The sequence below is a fragment of the Odontomachus brunneus genome, unplaced genomic scaffold, assembly GCF_010583005.1.
Source record: "Odontomachus brunneus isolate Ranch 3 - 2012 unplaced genomic scaffold, Obru_v1 Obru_scaffold_045, whole genome shotgun sequence".
In the NCBI taxonomy this organism is placed as follows: domain Eukaryota; kingdom Metazoa; phylum Arthropoda; class Insecta; order Hymenoptera; family Formicidae; genus Odontomachus; species Odontomachus brunneus.
The window spans coordinates 752083-778856 of record NW_022639495.1 but is presented as its reverse complement, the minus strand read 5'-3'; the positions used below and the strand labels follow the sequence as shown (position 1 = coordinate 778856).

Genomic DNA, 26774 nt, shown 5'->3' with positions numbered 1-26774 from the left:
TCTCTGTGTTGAAAATTTAAATATATTAGTATTTAAGGATCGAATAACGATAAGAATATCCAAGACTAGAGGTACGTATCCGCGAGAATTTTACCTTACGTTGTGTACAGAGAATTACTCTTGTATTTTTAAGTTAAAACACGAAAAGTAAAAAGGAAAAATACGACTTTTACCTTATGTTCTGTACAGAGAATTATTCTTGTATTTTTAAGTTAAAACGTGAAAGAGGAAAATATTGTATATAAAAAATAATATGACAATACATACAATTACATATTGTATGATTTTATCACATATTATTTAATATTCTTATTTTAGTCATAATACTTTGAGATATGTCTCATATAGTATCTTATGATTATTTGACATCTAAAAGGCGATAACTTAATATGGGTTTTTGCCGGATAATTCGGAATTAATTTTTTTGGATTCTACCGGCGCAGAAATTCTCTACTTTTCCAACAGATCGCAAATTGTAAACTTAGATCGGTTTAAAATTTACTTCGCGCTACCGCAGTTTATAACAATCTCTCCCTGGTACACTCCGATCCGGTCTCACATTTCAATTCGCGATTGCAAGCTATTTTTTGCGGCGGGTTCTACCAGAGATCGGCTTCGAACCAGAGATCAAATTGCGATATTTAAAAAATTCCGTGTATGATAGGTTATGATGACGTTTGTCATTGACCGCGACATCTCGTTGAATTTTTCAATCGCGTCGTATATATTATCCGCGATCTTTATCCGTCGTAAAGCGTAAAAAAATGCTGACAATCAACAACTCGGCGGTTCAAATCAAATTTTTCGCGAAACAATTATTATATTGTATTATTAATATACGCAATCGTACAAATAATGAAATCCCGACACTTGAAAGAAAAAAGTGATTTGCGTTGTCGTTTCACTCACAAATTTTGCTTGTAAGGGATTTTGCCAGAGATCGCATTTTTTACATTTCGCGGGTTTTGCGTCATTATTGCATCGAGCATCTCAATTCCTAACGAATATCGTGTTACAACTGCGTTCGCCGTATTTCCTGCCATTTTCTTTTTTTTGTTCGCGATACGATACTTACATGGTGATCGCGTGTAGCGAGCAGACTTGGCCGGCCGGGCGGAATGATATGCGGACTTTCGTGAAAATTTAAAGGTCCCTCGTTTGACCGGAGATAATTAAATGTCTATCGGGGATTCGTTGGTACGGCCAACGGGATCTGACCGTTGAGAGGTGATTGAACTGTTCGGTATGCTCCCTCTCTTTCCTTCTCCATCTTTCGCTCGCCATCTAGAGTCACAGGTGTCTGGAAACGGCAGCTTCATTCTATCATCGTGCGTCCGAAGTGCTTCTCCGTCCGGGGTCTTATCGTCGTGTACTTAATTAATCACGCGGCATCACTGATACTCCGCTAAATCCCGCCCGCGGCTCCCGCTCGTCCTATTTTCTTTTCCACGGACGAGGCCAGTGCGAGATGCAAATCTGTTCCTGACTTGCATTTGTCACCGGTGCGTTCGACCGCGCCTTTTGATCGATCTCGAGATCTCGAGGTTGACGGCTTTTATAATTGAACCCCACGAATCATACTTATTCGTGTCAGACGTCTAGCATAAATCGTACAAACGTAAAAGGTATCGTGCGACGCGTCCAAACAATTTTTGAAGATTCAAAAATTTTCTATTCGACAAGCAATCTGTATACGAAGAAAATGTTATAGTAGAAATTACATTAAAATTATATTGCTTTTTACAATATATTTGTAAAAATTCTGTAAAGCTGGATTATACTAAAATGTAAATTATTATAGAGAAATAGTAAATTTGACGACTTACTCTGGTATATAAGAAACATTCAAGTAATTACAGTAATTTCGTAATAAAAAGACAAACATGCAAATAATATTTTTAAATAAATATATAGTAATTTTGATTATTTATTTGGTCCGAGATTATAAAAATTTTGTTGTAATTTTTATTACAATATATTCTCTGTGTACGTTCAATAGATTCATTATTACAACAAAACGAAATATTAGTCTTAAATATAATTGTGAAATTTAATTTTGAAATTAATTTTGAAACGTTGTGTAGATATATCCGATTGGAGGGTATTGATGTGACGTCATACATCGCAGTTAATTATTTTTATTTTGAACATAGCAACATTTACAATTCTGTTGGGGAATCATTTATTACTAAGTACTCGCGTAGTCAGAATTTCTTTACATCGATAAGGTTGAATAGTGGCGAACAGTCGACAGGGAAAAATCGTGACAGTTCAAGGGGGATGGTAAGTTTCTTTCAATCTTTCAAAAGATCTAAGACGAGCGGTTCCAACACCGAAAGGTTTACGAAAAGTTCCATATCTCGCCTTTAGTGCTCGTACGCGACGTTTCGCAAGTAGAGGATGACACAGTCGGGATGCGCATTGCTCAGATTTTCTTCACGTACAAACTGTGCCGGAAATCGCACGTTTTTCCTCTTTCGTGCAGACACAGATTCTCTCAATGTGTCAGATATAAAACTTCTGATTTTTGCACGCTTAATATCCCGGTATCTATGTCGGATGAAATCTATGATGAAATTAAAAATCAACAAATTAGACTACAATTTGTTCTAAGTTAATTTTTAACTAGACGCGTTCAATTCTCGCGCTCACAATATATGGCATAACTGATCGCATGAAGTTATTATGACACCATCAGATACTTTTAATATTATTAAGTTATAAACTAACAATTTTGCGTGGTTTGTGGTTTATGGTTCAAATCAGTTATGTAAAAAAATATTTTATACGCAAAAAACAGGTGGGCGATGCATTGTGTGTCGGAAATTTACCTACAATATCGAAAGCTCTTTTTTTTTATTTAGAGACAATTGATCTTTTTTTAATCGAATTGTCTGTTTATAATTGAATCTAGGGGAGAGTATCGTGCGTGGTGTGCAATGTGCACGTGCAATTTCATTGCATTATTATCGGGATTATTTCACCGAATTTGCATATCGATTATTGAAGTTTCATTTACTTTCGCGCACGCTCTTCGATATCGCCGCAATGGGACGGAAAGTTCTCTTTGGAGCATTTCCAATTTCTTTGAAAAACAATTCCCAAAGTTGCTATCGTGAAATGCTTGATAGATATATGGGGTGTCTCAGCCGCGCTTTCTATCTACTACAGATACTAAAGGCTAAATTAACAAACGTGAAATTTTTGTCAACATCGAACCGTTTTGTCAACATCGGCAGTTTTTAAATATTATTATAAATTACTAATTAATTATATAATATAATTATAAATTACCAAGGCTAACAATAAGTTTTGATGAATAAAGTTATTAAAGTAAAAACACATCGTGGTAACGATGTTCTAAAATTGATTTGGCTTCAAGCAGATTTAAGACCGTTTTAAAGTTTATCTTGATTCGCATTTTAACTCGCATTTTAATTTTAATTTTTCCCAGAACTGACCGAAATGAATATAATGTTGTGTATGGAAAGACTACAAAGTAGTGTGTCAGTCGATAAAGTTGTTGAATATCGTATTTTGGAATACCTAAAAGTATAAAAAAGAAATAATATTTTTTCCTAACACATATATATAGCACAGAAAAACATAGTAATTCATTGCTATTCGTTTACATACTCGCGTAGTTTGTAAAATACACCGAGAGAACAAAATATTCTAAACTAAACAGAATAGGGGGATCGAAGCTTTGTTCACTTTAACAAAAATCGACTTTCAATTCGCGCTTGAAAGAACGCGTACTAGGTGCACAATAAAAGGAATGGAATTATCACGAACGAACACGAGACGACGCAAAGTTGTATACAATCGTGTATGAGAGGGATTTCGTGGGTAGAAGTTACCTTCGTTCTCACATTATGCCATAAATAATAAAATATCTGTAAAATATCAATGCAGGAAATAATTTACCGATGGACACGATTCTTTTCTTCGAAAAAGAAGCTTGCCGTGATAGCATTTTAATCTACATTCTCAACTTATTTTTGTCGCAAAAAATTATTTCCCGAGAAAATTCCAGTAACTTCATCGCGGTGATGAGAAGATGTTTATTGATAGTGTTATTAAAGTTAAAAAATAAAATATGATAAAAATCCGCGCAATTAACCGTGCCCGGGTCGTTGGCAGAAGTACAAGAATTAGAAGTAAATATCGAAGTTGCAGTACTTCGACGCGAGTCTAACTAAATATTATTATCACGGTAACTTGTATTATTAGCGCAATATTCGTGATAATGGGACGTATTCCCTTTATAAACTCAAACTTTAGGCGTAACGACATTCGCGCAACTTGAAAATGAAGCATCATCATTTCCTCTCGGAATCGCTTTCACTGGCGAAAGGAGCGGGCTAAAAGCGATCGTTGCATCGCGACGCTCACATTACGACGGAAAGTCGCGCCTCTGGCTGGTTGTGTTGTAATTTACAATGTGCAACGCGAATTACGCTCACCTTTACGCGCAATCAGATAGAATATCATTGTTCTCCCAAATTGTGTAAATTTCGTGCTATGCGGCGATGGGCGGCCAGGTTGCGGGTGCCCGGCGCAGCAGGGTGCGATCGTTCGGGCTCGCACGGCCGGCGTCGTCGGCGCTCGGCCTCCGCGAACAAGCGAGAGCGGCGGGCTTGTCGGGCGCTCGCACCACTGCGCCCGCGTCCGCCCGTACGCGCGCCGGTTCACCCCCGTCGGTGCCGTGTCACGCCGAGCTCACCCTCATCTCGCCCCTGGTGGTGATCGGACGTGAGCGGAGGATCCTCGTGACAAGCGATATCACAACGACCGAAAACAGATCTCGCAGCGACGATGAGTGTTATCGCGGGGCCGGAGGGCCGGGGAGTTGTGCTGGTGATCCGCCGGACACACTGATGTTTTTTTTTGCGCGAACTTGTGCAATTCCGCGCGATCGCACACGACAGACATCGATGACGGTTTCCGTGTGATCGGACTTTTGCGTTTTGGTGACGGCGCGGGAAAGAGAGAACAGAGGCACGATAACGTTCGATATGTCTCGTCGCGACCGCGGGAAGCAGCGAGGAACCAGCGAGATTCGAAGAATGTGCGCGATCGGCGAGTGAATGGAGAACATAAAGCGGAATAGCTCTTTCCGTTCCTGAGAGCAGTTAAGCGGGTTTCGCGAGTAGGCAAGTTTGCCCGCTACGAAGTTTCCCGCGCGATAGTCTTCGTTTAGGGGTGAAGTATGGATCGCGGGGGCTCGTCTTCGGAGCGGCGCGATCGCGTTCTCGCGTGTGTCACACCGCGCGTGCGAATATTCGCGTTCGTCAGACGATATCACCGTGAAATACGGTGTTTCTGAGAAGTCTTCAGTTCCCCATCGGGGATTCTCGGCTGAACGGCTTTGCTCCCCCTCGCTTATTCAGAGAGGGATCTCTGATTATAGAGGTGGCGGTTTCGGTGATTTACGGCAGAAAGAAGAGCCAGGGTTGCTCGAAGATGCGTGACAAAAACGGCAGTTAAACCGGCATTACTCGTGCTATCAGTCGTGCAATCGCTGAGAATCTGGCGCGCATCAGTTGACTTGATTGTTATCGACACTTAGCTTAGCTAAGGACGGCGCGCACGTAACGCGACATGGAGCTTCATTTATTTCTAACCGCCGCGTTCTGTAAGAGGCAAAGAACTATCTTAACTGGAGGATTAATCGCACCGACGGTCTAATCTATCCTCGGATTAATGAGATTCGCTGTTTCCCCTGTCTCTACGTAATACTTCCATTTACAATATAAACAGACAAGAAAGATCCAGCTATCGATCGAGCACCAGGCCGGCCCTCGTCTTCGAGGACTTGAAGTGGCAAGTGAACACGATCGAGAGAGAAAAGAAATATTCGCAACATTGGAAATATTTGACGACCGGAATATTTGGATCGAACGATCGTTCTACGGCCTTCCGACAAATCGCAGTCAATGGAACGCGGTCGACACGCGGACGTGAATGACCGATCGGCGTGTCCGCTTGCACCATGCTCGGTTCGCCGTGCACAATCGGCGAATTCCTGCGAGCATTACTCGCTGCGGTCGCGAGCCGCGTACCAGATCGTCGCGAAGAATTGCCGTCGCGCGAGATAACTCCCGCCAACATGCCGGAAGAGTTTACGTCCACGCTCTTCGCATTTTTCGACGCGCGCCGTTTACTGTGTCCCAGGTAGATACAATACTAAGCACTTTCCGGCTATCGGATCGGCCGCGATCTCTTCTCACCCTCTGTCTCACCCCTTTCCTCCCGCATCGAACAACGCCGTGATCGAATGCGCACTAAACAGACATGGATATAGACGGGATATAAAAATAGACGACGAAGACTCAAGATAGATGGGAGTTGCCGGAAGTTCGAGGAGTGTGACGGGATGAAACGATGAGGCAGACGCGATCGCGACGGTGAAATACTGGACGCAATATTCGAGGGGGATAATACGTAGTGCGATAGTACGAGTACTCTTGCACGAGATACGCTTTAAGCCGCACTTGGCTCGCTAATTTTCACGGTGAATCCGGCTACAGTACCCTGAGGAACTTCGCGACGGGTGGTGGCATGAGGAAGCGTACGGACAGCACGTAGCGACTGGCCCTTCTCGCTTCGGAGATGCGGCGCTATCCACTGCATATCAACGTCGCCCTCACCGTCGTTCTACTGGCCACTCGTGCGATTGTCGTCGTGCGTGCCGGTGAACAAGGTAAACAACGATTATTAACGCTCCTCGTGCCGCGTCTTCACTGGCGTCTGGCCGATTGCATCGTAGATGAACGTATATTACATGCACACAAAAGCAGATCAGGGGAGATCGGGAGTGGCACGGTGACGCGCGACAAAATGGGAGAGAGAAACGAAAGTTTATCGCTAGGCCCTCTCTTTCCGTAGAGCATGAGAGTACTCGTTGCTCGCTTTGCGCAGAGCGTGGTTTCGGGAGAGCAATTTCATTCGCTGATGTAACGATTGTTAGAGAAATAATTGCTCGCACTTTATTTCTGCAAGTTTTGTGTATTTTTCCCGTTTGACTGATGCACTGTGGGAATTGAATTTCTATGCTTCCGCATAATTTTACTGACACCCCTATTTTATGTTGAGCATATCTCTCTCGATATATACCACACTTCTTCCTTTCTTTATATTCCTCTTCCACGTTCGCCGGAATACGTTACGCACCATGCGGTACGTGGATGTCATTTTATGTTAAATTATACTCCATTTCTAGATAAGTTCGAAAAATTGCATAGAAATTGAATCTTTGAGCATTTCCGACGCCGAGGTGTGAGTATGGTACGCGCAAACGATTCGTGAATCCTATCTGATCAAGTGTGTTACACCTTGAGTTTCATTATTATTCTTATTATATTCGGAGAAATAGTGGCTTTTGTATAGAATATCGATTAGGAAAATCTCTGGTCTCACCGCATGGAAGGCATCTTTTATCAGAAAACGGCTTCTCACCGACCTGCAGGTGAATATAGTCCCGCGATTCTTGGCAGACACAATAGCCACGTGCTGTATCGTCGATTCGTTATCCTTGCATTTCCGATTCAGATGGTTTTCGGTATGCCTGCCAGAGTCGAATTTTTCTCTCGCTACGGCACCTTCATAACGACTCGGTTTATAGCGCAATGTAAGGTAGAACGCTGCCAAACTGTCACAAACACTTCGTCGCGTGAGCATTTTTATACTTTTCAATTCAGCAAAAAGGATTCAATGGATAAACTAGAAGAAAATAAGAATGAGTGCGATCATCGTTTGATACGCATTAATCATCGCGGTAATATATTACGCGGCAGCGCTCACAATAATACAGTATACATTAACTAGTACATACACACAATGTGAATAATAATGATTTCAAACGACCATTGTTATGACCACATGGTGATACATTTCCCGTGGGAAACGTAGCTTATATAGAAATGACAATAAAGATATTGCCGTATGGAGTTGATAATTATAACGGTTCTAATGTTCAAGTGGTTTCCTACTACAAACAGTATTGTTGCCATATGATTGGCTTTGATATCTACGTAAATCTAAACAGTGCATCACCGAAGTGCGCAATCGAAATAATGTACCTCTCGCAAAATCAATATCGCTAGCGTCTCTTTGATAATTAACAGTGATTGCGGCGACTATATGTATCTCATTTCAACTATTTCATAATTAATTCGTAATTAATAACTTTACTAATACTTTTAACTGATATAGATAATCGCTTAATTGCCGAGATACTAGCGCCAAAGCCAGTGCTTATCTTTTTCTTCTTGTACGGTATGCAACTTTGGTTTCGTGTTAATGGAGGTTATTATAGCGGTGAAAACAGCTCTGTCATGTCAATTAAGATTATTACTCAGGTAAAAATCGCGAATGTGCACGAATAAATCAAGCGAAGGGCATTGAAATGTATATACGAGCAAAATATTATTCTGCACTTACGACGCGCAGCAGTTTGATAAAAGAAGCCGACAGTTTCTGCAAGAGAATTTTTTATCTTCAATTTAAAATACTAGTTCGCTCGGTAATCATAACGTCCCCTCCCCTCGAGCCTGTGGCGCTCTGTCAATTAATTGTTGCAACTGGAGCTTTAATGAACGTCACTTCGTCATCCTCGCATGCTAGGCCGTTCCGACGAGCCAGCTTAGTTTAGCGTATAATTTATGCATTCTGTACTATATAATGTGCGTTTGCAACTTGATCGAGCTTGTGTGGCGCTGTCGCTTGATAGAAAGCCCGAAGTATACGTAACACGCTGTTTGATGTATTTTAATCAAATGCGAAATTTACGTTTCACCGTTGCGCGCTGATCGCTTCGTTTACGCGAATGAAACTTTGACAGCGCGAAACGCTTTATTTTTCGAGTCACTGCTTAAAGCTTTAATATACCTGAGTCGAAATTTCATCGAAATTTCGTCGATTTGAAAGATCAATAGAGAATTTTTATTGATATAATATAATTTTTAATTAATCATATATATGATGATATATCGCTACCCATATCTTGGCTTCCTATGTCTTCCGTCCTCGTTACCGATTTAATATTTTGATTCCTAGCAGTTCCATCGTGGCATTTCCGAATATTCATGACTCGTGTAGACACAATTGGATCGAACAAACGCGGATTAATTAACGCGGTGTCGACGAGAGCCCAATTAAATATTTCAAGAGATCGATGAATTATTTTAATTATGATAATGAACACACCGATATGTATGTGCTCCGCGTCGCGGTACGCTTGTTGCTTATCGGCTTGCGACGTCATGATTTGGCGGCGGAGAATGTACGCAAATGCGTGAAAGTATCGAAACAATGAACAAAAACAATTCGCTAAGTCATCTCCACTCTGTCGCCTGTTGTCGCCGCCCGTCACTGAATACTGAGCGCGATAACAATAATCAAAACATTACGGACCTTCAAACCTACCCTCACGCGTCGCGCGCTTATCCAGATGTTTCCATTATGTCTTGAGTCGGCAAGTACGCCGCATGCCGCATAGTACGCGTATCGGTTCGTTAATTATTCACTCCGACTGAAATATTGCGTCGTCTTTGAAACGTTTTGTCGGACTCTAGCGGGATCGTGTGTAATCGGCATCGCGTTACTTATCACGTATTTCTTTAATTGAATCGTCTCTACGCGAGTGTCAATGCCACGAGTGAATATCTAAAGTGCCACGACGGAGCAGCTGGACCGAGAAGTCAGAACGAAGGGCTTAGTACGTCATACTGTTGGCAGTAATACATCATACTTACAGGTGTGTAAAATTCTATGAGAATAAGGAGAAATCCAAGTCGAAATGAAGTCTTTTTTAATATTTCATATAAAGAAGATAGAATTAAGTGACTATTTCTAGCATCACACAAGATGACACAGTAGATGGTTATAGCTGGAAATTCTTTATTGATTTTCCATTGATCTTTGAAACAATATTTGCACTGTTAATGTAGTAATGAAATTTCGACTCGGGTAATCCTTTTATGACGATTATGAATTGTCGCAATGATATATTAGTAGATTTTAGTAATTATTATGCGAAGCGCGAAAAAGATTGTCAGATTAGAGGATTAGACAGAAGAAAGTTTGCTTGTTTGGCAGAATTATTCACGAGTCATAAAGTGTAACACGAGTGTAGATTACTGAACAGCAAAAAAGTTAAAATTTCCGGAAGCTCTCCGTGTGCTACACACGCAAGCATAGAAAATCGTTACGCACAAAAAGATGTTTAGACTTTGTAAATATTCTTAAGCTCGACAGCCTGCGCGACGTCGTCCAAGTTTGATATCTAATAACAGTTTTCTTCGGGGATTTTCCGAGTTCTTAGTGTGGAGCCGAAAGTTTTCACGTATCGAGGACACTTAATAAGTTGGGCGATAACACCCGAGACACTTGATTTGCAATTTAATACTGCGACCAGTATGCAGCCACAATAGATGGTGCACTTTCGTGAATCGGAAACTTGTTTATGAAATATCATGCGACAAAACTTTAATATCATCTTTACGGTATTCTTTCGCGCGAATTTCAGCGAATTTCGCGTTATAATGTAATTCATTGGGATAAATATGCTGGAATATATATTTGCTGTTGTTTTTAATAGAACGATATACATGTATGTATTTATGCATAAATAGGTCGAATGGAAAAAAGAAATAATTATTTGTTTTAACGTTAAAACGTCGATTGTTTATGAGGGGATATTATAATAACTTTGAAACCGTAACACGAGAATACTTCGCAAAGCGTTATATTTTTAAAACTAAAAGTAACGAGAATTAAAAGCTCGTACAGTTAGTTATTTTCGAGTTGTTGATATAGAACAATGTAGGGAAAATTAGCGGGAAGTTGAAGTATTTTAACACACACAAAGCTCCACTCCGGACTAAAGCAATATTTAACACTTAATATACATTAATTAACGGTAGGTATATAGATGAGAAATTGATATTCATATTAATTAAAATAATCAGCATATGAATCATAATATACTATCGGTGTAGTAATTAGTAATCAAGACACAGCATAGACATAGCTAGATAGAACACTTGTGTATACAACATGCAGATCAAACTGTATATGTGTTTATATGTAAGACGTAGCATGTTCATTTGATTGTTGACAGTCCGACGGGCGCCATATGTCAGACATTTAACTGTTCCCGCACAGTTAGTTTGTAGAAAATCTTATATAGTGAAATTATTTCATATTTATAACGACCATATAGAATATACTAGTCCTCTGCCGATATTGGTTTATATCAATATCTTTTATTTTATATCAATAATTAGATATAGAGTAGATCTGTGATATTCTCCCCGCGTTTCATGGATTTCAAGTCTTTTAAGATTTAGACTTGTAATTTTTCAAGTTTATTCTAATTTAGTTCAGTTCATATAGTTTCAGTTTTTTAGAATAATATATATTTGTTTAGTTTAGCGTAAAAATTATTGCTTTCTGAAACTATGTCGTTTTTATTTACGAAAAAAGAATTAACGTATCGCGCTCTCAGTTTTTACAATCAGGTGAAGTTAGGAGATTTCTTGGATATATTTTAGTTTTGCTGAAATTTTGCATAAATCAACATGCACACACGTTGCTGCTCGATAATATTCCATTATATATTCGTGAAAGGCGTCGTGCGCGTACATAACGCACTGCATAAAGACGTTAACAGTATTACCTCAGCGGGAATATCTGGAATACATTTCTGTTTCGCTCGTGGTTATGCTAGAATGTGTATCGAGTTGCTGTTTATTCTTCAACGATGACAAGCATGGGATAATCGTGTTTCACTTCGATGACATGACATAAGACTATAGCTGGCGAAGTTTATTGATCTAGATAGTCAACGATTTAGACACTAACGCGTGAACAATACATTGTTTGAACAGTGTACATTGTACACATGTACGAACTCCTATTTCCCCATTCAAAACGCCACAATGAATAAAAGCAAACATTTCCACTTAACCTGAGTGCTATGGCAAACGTTCAACACACAACTGCTGTATTTACTGCAAAAACACATCATTTATCGTTTCACGCCGAAGTAAATGTAGTAATATACATTGCGATATACTGCAGATATCGAAAAGTTAAGAAAAGAATATATAGAGGAATAATATTTTTTGTGTGAATATTCTTTCTCTGCAGTATGTGTAAATATTTGAGTCGTAATGTAATGAAGGATTCGTTATAACATATATAATATGCACATTTTTTTATACATTAAAATGTTAAACTGAGAGAAGAAATTACCTTGATTAAAATTTTTAGAATTAACGTTACATAATTTATTTTTATATCATAAAATTGAAATTATTTTCGTAAAAACAGATAATGCGTCTGAGAGTGAATTTATATTTTATTACGGTTAATATATATATTTGTGCATAAATAATTCTCATGAGCGCTTGATAATAGCAAACGAAACAGATATATTCGTGAAGAAAGAAGCAATATATTTCTAAATAGCCGTCGTAATTTCTATCTTGATGTTACGACAGTTATCGTCATAACTCTCGTGCCGAAACTGTTGTCTCAACGTAACAGCAGTCACGTCTGCATTTATAAAATGAAACACAATTAAGCTCCGTAACACACATGGTGGGATTTCATACGACGTATATCCGAGTGATTTTTTAACTCTTATACTGAGACCGTGAAAGTGTATCTACGCGTACGTCATGCAATGAGGTAATTCGGCTTTTATTACGAGCGGCGCGTACAAGAGGGCTCGTTAAATAGCGCTCTTTATTAAAACGAAATTACGCGTACGTGTCACGTGTTGCGTATTCAAGGCTCTAGTAGGAAATTACACCGATGTTTGCGTCGTAGATATTTTGATGCACGAATTTCGCAAACATTTAAATTCTGTCAGTTCAGCTTTTGCGAACAATTTTTTTGTCGCGTTTCGGATTTTGTGAAAAAATATACATCTAGTTTGTCCTTGATTCACATCACGTTGACACGCTAAAATAATATAACTTTAGGAATGGTAGCGTCTGAATAATATTTCGGAATTGCAATTTTTTAAATCTCTTGTTCTCGAGGTTCCTAAAACTTACATTAAATATCACAACAATAAAAATTCCTCAAAATGTTCTGAAAAAATCTGAAATAAATTCACAGCCTATTCTAATACCCCGTCTTCGTGACATAGTTACAATCTCTATTCGGTATCGGTCTTTAACGTCCGCGGCTGGAAGAGATTTCGGCGAATACCTCGTGCAAAAGGAACGCGGGGACAACTATACGCTAATAAGCGCAATGGCAGAAATATAAATGCTAATGTCATTGACAGTATCACCATTGCTTCCTTATTAATTCGAGACGTTTCATACTTCCCAGAAACGAAACTCTAGTATCCGCCTACTCCTCGTGACGTTCGCGAGCCATCTTCATTACAGCATGTCTCCTTTTCGGCAGACTCTGCCAAAATCCTTTACGTATTCTCCGTTCGCTTGATCACGCGAGTGCCGCGCGCTTGCCGTCGAGATTGCAGTCGCTGAATATCTATAGTTACACGGTAACGATAATGTCTGTAATTGGAGCGTATCGCCGCAGTTGGCGAACATGGTAGCGGGGTGTCCTAAACGTAAAATGTGTGCACTACACGTCGACTAGGGCGTGCATACGATTTGTGCGTTATTTGCACGCGCACGCTCCGAGTCGCAGTCTCTTTTGCAATACGCGGTGAATTATTGCGCGAACACACCGCGGTCAATCCGCTGCGCGATCTCGCAGTTTTATGACGCGCGCTTCCACCTGATACGTTCGTTGTGTTCGGGCTCGAGGATGACAGTTTTGATTTTAATTTGCGCGAGCGCCCACGCGACAGCGGCGCGCGTGTTGCTTCAAATTAAGACGTGAATGTTTAACGGCTATTTTTTACTCCCAAACGCGCGCTCGTATCAATCTTAAATCTAATTTTAACTTTAAATTTAATTTCTCTTTCTCTAATTGAAATTGCGTGGATTGTGCTGCAAACGCGCGGGAAGGTAATTAGTCATTACTTTCCCCCTCGTGCGCGTTTACATCGAATATATTAAATATTTCGTCTCGAATGAGAATTCTGTTGAAACGAAGCGCGCGCGTGCAAGCGAAATGAGCTGGAACACCGTGGTTTTATTTACACGGGATCCTGAAGTTTAATCCGATGAAATCGCTTAATTTTCGATGCGACATGACGGTAATAAGGGAGCTCGTGATATTTTCGTGGGGGAAGAATTCATTTTCAATTTTCCCGACGGCCTGTAATTAAGACAAAGTGGATTGGAAATTAGAGCGGACGAAGCTGGTAATACACCAAGTGCACGAGAAGTAAGGTCTGAAAAATGGATGTATGCCGTGTTCTTGTTATTTCACGCAAGAATGTGCAACGGCGACTCTCGGTGGCTCGCTCGTGAGCTATTCTTATGTTCATATTTGTCTTCCATTTCTCTCTCTTTCTCTTTCTCTTCCGTCGCGTCATCGAATCTATCAGAAGTTTTCGCTCGATACTTCTCCCGTGTTTTCCTCAATTTTCCGCTCTTCGTCTTCGCGCGTTTGGGACATACGTAACTGTTATCCCGGGGCAAAAAGATCGTTACCGGTAATGGAGTAAGGCCTGGTTTCCCCCCTTATCAGCTTGCTTCCTGACGGAGCTGTGGGAGCTCCGTCCGAGTCCCGAGTAGTCGCAGGATTCGAGTAAACGTGCACAACGCTCGCTCGGGATAATTACACGGGCATGTCAGCCGTTCGCGTAATCGTGCATCACGCGTTGCTCTGCTGCTGATGCTGACGTTCGTATTACCGACGGAAATGTCCGGGGAATCACTAACGAATTGACTTAACCATTAAGTGTATAATGTAGCGTATTCGATGCATCGTCAATGTGTGAATTCTCGCAATGTTCTCGCGGGCTATTACGCGAAGCTACTCACGCGAGAATGTAACGGTGAAAATAATCTTTTATCGCACTATCATAACCAATCACTTTGATATACCGTTGACACGTTGGTGACACGTTGATATACCGCCACGTCGTCATGTTGGAATTCTAAAGCCCCAGAGTGTTCCCCGGTGAAACATTCCCATAAAATCGCACGCGACATCTTGCGTGAACGAACAGTGAAAATAGTCCCGTGTCGCTTTGTTCTTTTAATCAAGCTCACGCAGGTGTCGGACATATGATTCGAAACGCGGCTGTCATTCCATTCATGTGGACAGGGAGTTGCGTCCCGTATCTCGCATGTGCGCGCTAACGAGCTTAACGTTACATCTGCGCGGTTAGTGCACTTAATTGGTACGTATCAGAATCGGCGGGCATTTCAAGTAAGTTGGATGCAAACTAGTTTTGAGTTACATAACGGCTCGCCCGAAGAGTTTGCCCATTTGAGCTTATATTAGTTCGCGTTGTACACCAGACGCTCACCCTCGTTGGTGATATACGACACAAGTGGAAAGCGTCGTTTCGTACCGCCTTCCGTTAAATGCGATCAGCCGTAACGCGCGCGTGCTGCGCACCTATTGTGTCGTGTCCATGCGGCGATATGCAATTAGGAGAGCTTAAATTTGATTCTACGCCATCGCAATGGCGAGACGCTCAAATCATTTTGATGAGTATATCTCGATACACGCTATAATATCGAAATGCTTAATTAAAACGGTTGGCGATATTACGCGAAAGTCAATATTACCTCGATATTTCCTGATCGGTATTTCCTGATGAAAAGAAATGAAAAGAGTGATGAAAAGAAATTTTCACGGCAACAAGTCACCGGAAATTACACGCATAATTGCTGCGTTATAAAAACATGAATCGGGAATTAATTTGGGAGAATTTCCGAGCTTGCAAATTACCGACCGATAGAAATGGATAATACTGATGATTGTTCATTAATATTGGCAATGAAATTTCTATGTGAGAAACGTTTATTATCGAGGAGTATCGGTATATTAGCGTAAGCATGGCAACGTATAGTCTGCAACTAACAAGCCGGGCTTTAATTATTTTGAACGACCTTTGATCCGGTATTACTCGATATTACTTAGTCATTGCTAACTATGATGGCATCTAACGTTTAATTTCGGTTACCATATTGCACCATATATGAGAGGGCGCACTCGCTAGGCACGGTCATCAATTTAATACTCATATACAAACGCGATATTTGATGAGTAATTACGGCAGACTAGCAATATCCAAGGTAGTTAAAGCATACGCTAGATTGCCGGTCGTTAAAGAGCTCACGGTACGCATTAATTCGCGAGAGATTAAAGGACTTTATATTTTGTTGTTAAATCATTTTCCTACGATTGAAGACGTGCCGCGTCGTTGCAAGACGTCGCGAGTTATCGAACACACGCATTCTTTGGATATATTCGCTTCTTCTCGTACATTCCAAGTTCTCCTTTCCCGCAAGAAAATAAGTACGTGCTCGCGCTTTGGAGTAGGAAGAAGTAATACAAGTGTAGGAGGTGTCACTAAAAAGAGAAAGGGAAGAATGAGAAAGGGACAGTGGGACAGAGGGAGATAGATAGATAGATAAAGAGGGAGAGAGATAAAGAGGGACGGCAGGGGGAGAGAGAGACCTATTGTCACGTGTGCAATTTACGAGCGAGCGTCCCCGGTACATTATCCATCATGTCAGGGCTTAGCGGTAGCCAGTGCTATCCACGCTTTTATGCATCCGACAAATGGAGTGTAACCGTACGGTCGGTAAATCAAAGGGAAATTACAATTGGAATTTTATATCGTACGCACGAGTAACGAATATGAATTATTCCTTGGCTACGTGATTTTGAGAATGGCGTAGCGACATCGCTATATGAAAATCACAAACGACCGGTTGCTGCTCGCGCGAGTTAAATATTGAAACAATAATTTACACGGCGAACAGCTGAAATTTTGTAACGCGCCGTCCGGAAAATAACGCGCAGAGTTTTCCGCTCACGCGCAACGCAACGCGTCATCTCGTGTATCACGATGTTAACTACTGGATCAAATACGGAAAAATAAGTAATTGCGTAATCGATTATCTCTCAATAACACGAAATCAGATTTCTATTTTATGTTCCCTTTCAGTTACGTTATGATAACGTATTTGCCGCGTGCGTTCACTGGGACACGTTAAATGCTATGAAACTTTGCAAAAGGCACGTTTTAAGGAACCGTTAACGTTGCGTTGGAATTGTACGCCCTGTATTATATTTCACAATTTATTCCACGCATTTTTTCGACTGGAGAGGCCAAAAATATTGTTAGCCTTTACAAACATTGTCAGTTCCAGTCCACCTCGTGACAGCGATAAAAAAAAATACATATATATGTATGAAATATAAAGTTGGCCCGGCGAAATAGGTCGTATGCTCAAATTTGGACGAGTTTTAATTCGTGCGCGGAGCTATCGTTAACGCGGTTAAATTTGTGTAATTTGGATTCAGGTTATACTGGGGTTAATCTAATAAAACCATTGTTACACGCGGAGTTCTGTAACTACAAGCGTTTAATCTCAAATTTAGTGCTTGCAACCACTGCAGGTGTAAGTGAGTGGCTACTTGTTATACTTCCTTTACGTCCTGCGCGTCCTTTTTATAGTTTCTCTTCCGCGATTGCCGTTTACTACGTCGAACTAAGTTCAAGCTACTTATGTCGAATTGCGTTTTAACATACTATAGACTAAATCAAGAAAGTTATATAGTCCACTACAGTGCACTACCGGCGTCCTACCGCGCGGCGCATTCGGTCACGTTCCGAGTTTGGCGGACCTTTTCCGCCAATGCACCGCGGCTTATCAGACCTCGCGGTTTATGCGCCGCTATTGGAGCTGCTACCACGGGGATGAAAGGAGGTGCAACGGCGAGAGACGGAAGTAACGTTACGTAAATCGTCCGGTCGGGGGAAAGTTAAGTCCCACTTATCTCGCGCCGCTTAAAGTTTTCTACGGTCTGCTTTCGTACCGCGCATTAAAATTCGAAGTCTGCCTTCTCCAATACAGCATTCCTCGACCGCTTCTTTCCCCAACGCGCAACACGAAACACTATAATGTTTCTTGTTTCTACACAATGACCTGTAATATAAGAAGCTTACTTTATTTGTACACAATGAGGCAATCAATCGAGACTAAAGAAAACTTGCTATTTTCCTTTTTGTACTGTTTTCCACAAAAAGAAAGAAGTAAAAAAGCACCTAGTCCTATTAGGATAGCGTAATAACTTAATAAATCGCACATATCATTTGTGTCAGAAGTGAGGGAAAGTCTATGCAAATTTTTCTAATAAAATGTGTTCTTATAGAAACGCGTATAATGTTTAAAAAAGATGTAAAATAAAGTTTTAATCCGTACGTCATTCAAACTCTTCTTACATCAACATGATAGGTCAGACAATCCAGATATAACGTTTCTTCCTTAAATATATTTTTCATATCCCGCAGTTGGAGAGAAAAATTTTACTTCTACATTTCGTTTCACGATCATACAAAGTCTTGTAAGAACATATATAGAACCTGAAATTTTTGAAAATTTTCCTTGTTTCTGTAACGACTACATTTATGTGCACGGTTAAACAGACTATTATGTCCTAAACGATATCTTATGGTTGATGTTTCTCCAACGTCGCCACGCTCCTTCTTTATTTCGTCGTATGGTGGGGCGAGAAACGAGAAAGCGTGAGATTATTCTCATGATGGGAACGTGGGTTCACGTTTTCGTATTTTATGGGCCGATTGTACGTGGCATTTTTCCCGACGGCTTATCAGGTGTTGTAAAATGCTAAAAAAAAAAAAAAAGACGAGGAAAAGAATAATAAAAGCGTTAATGGTTGTGTTTACAAGAAGGGAGCGCATTACAGCGGTCGAGGCTAGTGTTGGCTAGTTTTGCTTCGCAAATATTCCGCCTGTTACATCGTGTTATACCAGTAAAGTTGGCGATATTTCACGCTGCGCGTGTTCGCTTAGGAATATTTATAAAATTGGTGAGAAAAAGTTGTTGAAAAGTTTCGCGCGTCCCTCGTGTGAACTGTATATTAAAAGAAAGAGGGAAACGAAATTATGTCCTAAACGTGCTCTTCACAGATAAGACGAAAATTACAGGTTTCACGTGACGCGATAACATGCACAATATACCAAACGGGAACTTAATTTTATTTAAATAGATTCAGCTCCCGTTTGTGTTCTCTAGTCCTTCCTTTTTCTGTGTCCTTCTTTTTTGCGTGGCGCCTTTTCTCTGCGTGGCGCTTTTGCGGCGGTGATCAACAATTGAATTTCCGTTGTGAGCGGCTGAGATTGATTTCGAGCCAAACGAATATTGCCAAATTGTCGACATAATAATAGTTAGACAATGTGAAACCGTCGAAATTTTGCTCGGCTATAGTTACGGCCGGGTTGTAATTATGTTTACTTTAACTTAACCGATTAAATTCATGTAATTTGTGAATTATGTAGATCATACATTTTGTCACTCGTTAATGAGTGAACTCGGAAAATCCATCACGCTGATATTTCTGTGTTTTGCACATTTAAATCATATTTCGAGTTGTTCATCTCTCACGTGCCTCGTTATGTGGGAAGTAACTCCATTTGTACGCCATGTAATTCTATTGCTACCGACGAATTATATCGCCCATCGGAACAACTTCGTCGGCCGCAAATATTGGATAATTTCTCTCGCCTAACTTCGTTTCGTGTGCATTGGTAGAGTAACACTGACTACGATTACCTGTTTAATAACGCAGTCATTGGCAAGTTGCGTTTCTCGAATCGGCGAATAGATGAAATTTGGCGAATGGATAATAATTTTACGAATAACTACGTTTACATTTTTTTTTATCATTCTCATTTAGGATGAAGTCTCTTTGAAATTAGTCAACCTATTGTTATAGTTCGTTGTCAATTATTTAAAATTTAATTCATCAGAAAATTTTCTTTTCTAGCTATTTACTGTTTGCAAATTATTTGTGGTTGCCAACGCGAACGTTGACATCGAATGGTGGAAAAATCCGTGGATAAATGATGGATATGAACGTAATATCTACCAACGACAACCTGTGTATATCCCTTCTTAGTTAGGATAAGCCTAATAGCTTTTTCTTTTTACATGTCATGTCCCTTATTTTGATGGGCAGATTGAGACAGATTGAGATAAATATCGGGTAAGTTAATTCTTTAGTTAGATTATTTGGTTAGATTTTCACAAGTAACAGTTAGTGGAAATAGGTCACTTTTTAAATATCGAATATTGTTGTGTTGCTCTATATATAAAGTTATTATGTGGTATTTTTATCATAAAATTTTTTAATACATTTATATGGGAATTAAAAAAATAGCAATTTTTTAAATAAAAGATATTCTCTCATCGCATTTATTGCTTTGAATGTGTAGTTTGCTCAATAACTTCGTTACGTAAATTAACATTTTTTTTAAAGGTAAATTTTAGGCGAGACGTACAGGGACGTATCAGTACAATGAATACGTGAGTCGTAAATTCTATTTGTATTCGAACTATTCGTTTCAAGCCGCTTCGATTGATTCCCTTGTATTTTGTGCGGTTGGCAGGTTAAGTAAATGAATTTTGTGCGGATTTTTGTCGTTTATTTTTGCACCAAAGTAGCTGTGATTATCAGGTGATTTCTTCCATGCATATAGATCGTCTGATTGTCAAAGTATGATTCTGGCTTCGGTTAATTCTCCCCGTTCCGTCTACTTTTCCTCTTTATCTTTTTCCTCTCTTCTCTCCTGTCTCTCTATTCTTTCTGTCTCTTTCTTTCCTTCACCTTTCCTCTCCTTTTCTTCAATTTTTCTCACTATTGGACTATGCCGTTCTATACATTTCTCGCTCTACATCTAGCGACCGCAACGTCGTTACAACCCTCATAAAACTTTGTGGCTGCGCGAAGTTTCCGCGAACTCCGAAATTTATTCGTGTCGGGTTTATCGGCGTAGCGTGTGAGAATCGACAATCGTAAACGTTATCGCGTAGCGAGTGGTCGATCTTACGACATTGCGAGGAAAAGTGAATCTTTTGAGCGGATCAGTGTTAAGTTTCGAGTATCGATGTGATTTGGATAACGGCGTCGCGAGACTTAAACGTCGCGGAATGCACACCGACAGGACAAAATGCCGCGAGAAATGTAATTTGAATGTATGACTTGGCTTGCGCCTCAAAATTTAATTTTCGAGAGTCGCCGCGAGATAGGCAAGGTGAGTAAAAACAAACTTGCGCTCACGCAAGAAGTGGACAGTTTTAACGTGGCTTTGCGTTAATCCTCTTCGTATCATGCTTTTCCCCTCTAACATTCTTCGTTAAGTAAAAAAAGTGAAAATGAGAAAGAGTACGTAGTGCAAGCCATGCTTGAAGGTGAACGTAATTCTCATTTTTGTACGTTTAATTTTTATACGCGATTCTCTTAATTTTACAGTGAAATCTCCCCCTTTCTTTCTCCCTTTTTCTCTCTCGTCGTTTCGGGGATTCGTTGTAGCGAAACTTTAATTTCACGTTTAATCACACCACGACCTTTAACGTCGGAAAGTTCCACCACTCCGAAATAGACTATACCCTTAGGTTCCAAAATGTAAATCCGTTCGTTCTACTTACAAACGGATCGGCTTACAAAACTTTACGCTTCCTGCGCACGCGTTTACACATGGTTTCTATTCATACTGATGATTATTCGCGTATGTAGAGAATGCCCGTGCGCTCGAGGACACGCTGCATAAGGAATGAGATCCCCCGAGTAAACCGAAAAACTTTATCGCCGTACTTTTATTCTGTTTCGCGATGGCGACCCGCGATCATAAATATTCTTTCCCGTATGTTACGGGCTTGGGAAACGGGCGCGAATATTTCACGGAATGAAATGGACGGATTTAAATAGTGAAGAGCTGCATCCGCCGGTAGTAATCGCCGAATCAATGGACAGATCAATTTGATATCTGTTCTTGACCAGATTGGCCGGATCGAACGATATTTAGCACTGCTTTTGAATATTTCGTAAACAAAATGTTAATGCGCAATATGAGCGATCCATTCAAATGCGAAGTCGGCTTTTGCGATGTACACAGAACGAGATCAATAGTGGATTTCATCGCTTTTAATCTTCTCAAAAGTCCCGTCATTTTTATCAAAACAAAAGTTGTTAAAAACGCGCGACGAAAAATGGTTTCTTTTTCTTTTTTCTTTGTTTTTGTTTCCTTTTTTTCTCTCTACCTCTCTCACTCTCTTTCTCTCTCCCTCTTTCTCTCTCTCTTATAAAGTTATAAGCCCTTTTTGTACTTTTGTGTATATCGGCAGAAAGCGTTACAACATAACTCGCGAAAGCTCAATGTGAGCAATTTCCAGAGTTCGCCTTGTGAATTGTCGCGGTTTAAAAACACCTACTGAAAAATAGATGACTGCAGGCAGCCGCGTATAATACGGATTATATAGCGACTTGTGTTCGTGTGTGTATTTTCGCTGAATATCTCAAAAGTGCAAAGAATTTTCATCAGAGAGAACACATTTCCAGCTTACTCGAAGCTTTTTCATCGCTTTATTAAGAGTGCCAATCGTCGATGTACGGTTGCGCGTATGTAGGTCGAAAATTTTTCTCTACATACTGTATAAATAAAGCTTCAAGTCTTCGCGTCCGTCCGTCCGTTAGCGGACACACTTAAATTGAGTTTCCAGTAGCAACGTTTTATTCTTCACTTAGCTCGCGGCGAATCTCATTTCGCCAGAATTTTCATCTAAGAATTACTCACAAAGAAAGATATTTAATATATCGAATATTAAAAAGTAGCAAAAGCAGAGATGGCACGCGATCCCGCACAGAAAATACTTTAGGATATAATTGGGATTCAGTTCGGTTTCCCACACGTTATTCTCGGTTTTTTCGGTCTTTTCCGGTTATTCTCGGTTTTTTTAAATTAAATTTTTATCAAGGGAAAGTCGACTTTCCAAATTGTTCATGGTACTCGCAAAATGGACGCAAAGGCGTGAAGACTGTCGCTCGGAGTTTCTCGACGCGCACGATGCCAAAAAAATATTGCCTCCCGACAGCCGAGAGGGACGATCAATCTGCCGTGGCATCCCGGCGAAGTTAACCAACGCGCAAACTAATTTCTCACGCAGCGAGCGAAATCCTTCCGGTTGATATTTTTATTGCGGGCCTTTGACGCGTGATACTTTCTCAAATTGATTGTGCCACCGCGCGGGGTTATTGCAGCCGAGAGCCCGATCCGGCTCGAATTTATATCGCGCCCGAGGCCTCCCGCGAACGGAGTTTGCTCGTCGAATGCGTCTGCTGAATGGGAAATGGTAATGGCTCGTTATATAAAAGTGAACAGCCGGAATGTACGCGCGACCGTAAAAGCGCGCCCGTCATCACTCTGCATTGTAAATGGCAATCGCGTTGCGAATCGCAATCTAGCCGCGTCTAATTGTTAGGGCTCGACGTCGTGGCCTCGTTTCAGACGGAAATCTACGTGGTTACCCGCAACTTTTCCCTCGATCGTGACATCTGCATCGCAGATCCAGCCGGTTAAAGGTCTGTCTCGCTCTCGTGGCCTTTACCTTGCCGCCACAGCGCCGTCGATTCTATAAATCCGCTCGATTGATTATAAATATTTAGCCGCTCGCGCCGCAATTTATTCGTACGCAGCCCCGTCCTATCCGGAACTAGAGGGATTTTTAACGCGGGAATTTCGACGCCCATTCAGTGCTCGAGCAAATAGAATCTGATATGTACCAACATTGCAAATATTTATAAATGGAGGTAATGAAATTACATACACTTAAATGCGATTGTAAAAAATTATGAAAAATACCTGCACCTTTACGCACCCTGAGTTGCATATTTCTTATAGTGCACCCTGCAACATAAGAAACTGCGAAAGAAGATAAGAGGGTAAAGATGGGAATGCGGTTATATTTTACTTTTTGATATTCGCTGATATCGATGTTCGCGATGCCATGTACTTTTTGTATCGAATTTTTGCGGTGAAAAGTCGATCGTCGCTACACAGGATATTCGCATAATCCCAAATCGTGCGCCGCGGCATAATTCCCCCGGAGACGCCCTCAGGACATTTATCCCTTAAATATTTCTGACCGCGTTCACTGGGAATTCAATCATTGGAATTTCATATTTCCGCCACCGCGCCGCGCCGCGCCTGCTCTTCGTGTTATAATAACTGCCGCGTATCGTGTGTATTTATCTTCGTGTGTTGTGTATATGTGTGTGTGTGTGTGTGTGTGTGTGTGTGTGTGTGTGTGTGTGTGTGTGTGTGTGTGTGTGTGTGTGTGTGTGTGTGTGTGTGTGTGTGTGTGTGTGTGTGTGTGTGTGTGTGTGTGTGTGTGTGTGTGTGTGTGTGTGTGTGTGTGTGTGTGTGCGAATGCGCGTGTGTACAAACGTGGTACGTGGAATATTTGTATGGTACGAATAGTACAATTAATAACAGCTGCAAACGAGAAGTTACGACTGAATAATTAATAGATATGAGGTACGACAGCAACGTTTGGTTAACCGCAGGCGCGTTAAATTCTCCTTGTGTTAGTATCACGGCTGGTGACCTGAGTAAACGGTAACTCCTCGACCACGCGAGAGATTATACGAAAACTGGCGATGCCACATACGCTGGGGCGAGGTTTACGACCTCTGGTGACGCTATTTTTTTCTCTGATTACAAATTCGTGCGTTCGAACGTATTCCTTCAACACCACGTCACACTGTATTTATTAACTAAGCTATTAATGTTGTTTTCTCGCAAACACGGCCGTGAACGCGCGTGCAGTCGATTACGCTTCACTCGCGTTAAACGTGACGTTCGCGCCGTGAATTGATAAAGCGCAGCTTGAGAACGCCGCGATTAACCTGAGGGAGCGATGAAATTGTTTCGGTTTAGTTGTATTTCACACAGCTCCGGGCGCGCAGCACGCAACAACAACGGTAAATTAAAGATGCGACCAGCGATATTGCGGCCGAGTTGCAGAATTCTGATAGTTCATCACGGTAAAAACCGACGTGAAATGCACCTCACGTGTACCCGACATCATCGTTTACGATTGCATAGGTACATCTACGAAAATATCGCGAACCGCTGCACAGCCATTTAACGATCGCATATAGGCGATTCCATTTTTAGGTCATCTAGTAAAAAAAAAAAGAAAAAATTTGTGCGCCCACACACACACACAGCATGCGCAGACACAGGCATAGTTTGAACTGCGCTTCTCTGGTCTTGATGAGCTTTGGACATATCGGTTCGAACAAGGCATATGTGCATTTTTTTGTGGCCGTTGCAGATTTGGAGTACGAAACATGGGTCGAGGCTAACTTGATTCCGTGTATCGTTAAAATTGGAAACACGAGGGATTACTCCACGCTAAAGATGTTATAGCATTGAAAGCATTTCCCTTTGTTTTCATTTTTGGGCGCTGGCCTATCAAAATATGCGCGTTATACAGTCAGATGCAACAATGACGCCGAGAAAAAGAGAGTTAGAAATTTTTAACGCACCTGGGTTACCTTCATAAAAGGACAAAACCTCTTATTTCGTAACTTCGTTAAACTCGTCGTGCGGAAAAAGCGGATTTTGATTTGGGAACACTTGTGTGTTTCACGTCGTGTTTCACCTTTGACGTTTCATATTAAATTAGTTGTTAGAAAATATTGGCGCGGATTTTTTTCTTCGACTCTCTCTCTCCCGTGCGCAACATGCAAACAGTTCTCAAGGGGGTGAATTCGTGCTCGAAGCTATTTGAAATGAAACTCGTGCAACTTAAAGTCTCCGGGGGATCTTCGCTCGGCTTATATTAATTACGAGGCCAATAAGGTATACATACATTTTCCTAATTTACGCGTGGCCCCGAGGTCGAGAACTGAATTGACTTTCCAGCTTGAATGTTTTACACTCGGCGTACACTCGACGACAGAACACACACGACAGAATTACACACGCTATTCAATAGAAAAGACATCGTGAATCACGAAGAACTCGGCCTCGTACACATGTATCAAATATTGGGATAAAAAATTTTAAGTTTGTTGCGAGCTTGCTCACGTCGAACTATCACGTGTCCCCGCATATTTATGTTACGTTGTTTTATGTTATAAAAAGAAGAAATCAGATAGAACGTGTTCTTACTGTGATTCCGTTATTGTAAGTAATCAAGTAAATCTTGGAGTGCTACTCATAAGGAAGTGAAATTTGTCGTCGTATAAGGCGGAGAGATTTTCGATCAAATTTAAAGAAATTAATAGGGGAAAGTTTGAAGATTATCGCGGTAAGGTAATCTTTACACATGTGCCTCAGGTGTACGAAGATGAAGGAAGACTGTCGTAACGCGATCCGTGAGTGCACGTAATTTTTATGCGCAGTTTCGGGTTTAAATAAATGTCACGTATGAAATCGCGATTTCGCGTTTCCGCGTGGAGATTTTTGCACAGCACGAACCGGAAGTTCAAAGAACTTTACCCATTAATAATTCCTGTTGAGGCGAGCGTATGCCACCGGCACAAATTGCGATTCCGAGCCCCCTCTTCATATGCTTAATAGTTCACACATACAAGCCTGTGTGTCGTGCGACCTCGTATTGCTTCTATCGTAGAATCTTGCGCTCAAAGGGCGAAAAGACTTTAATCTTGGGCGGTGATGCAATTAAAAAAAAGTCGTGTGCAAATGACTAGGCCTTTTAAAAAAGGTCATCAAAGGAGTTTGAGGCGGCAGCGTTGGCAGTAGAGCGGCAGCAAGCAAGCAATATATACTTATATATATATATATATATATATATATATATATATATATATATATA

The 26774-nt window shown here is 40.8% G+C and overlaps 1 protein-coding gene across 4 annotated transcripts in view; it reads left to right on the top strand.

The window, feature by feature from the left end:
• LOC116844708 (alkaline phosphatase-like) overlaps positions 1 to 26774 on the top strand; it is a 204733-nt gene that overhangs the window by 1581 nt on the left and 176378 nt on the right. The window contains exon 1 of one of the 4 annotated variants that reach the window (XM_032816600.1): positions 4632 to 6706. The exons of 1 other annotated variant lie outside the window; for it this stretch is intronic. In XM_032816600.1, the coding sequence (XP_032672491.1) occupies positions 6616 to 6706 (91 nt within the window). In that variant the 5' untranslated portion in view covers positions 4632 to 6615. Of the gene's footprint in view, positions 1 to 4631; positions 6707 to 9461; positions 9761 to 26774 lie in introns of those variants that run through there. 2 more of the 4 variants (XM_032816611.1, XM_032816605.1) reach the window with 2 other exon arrangements.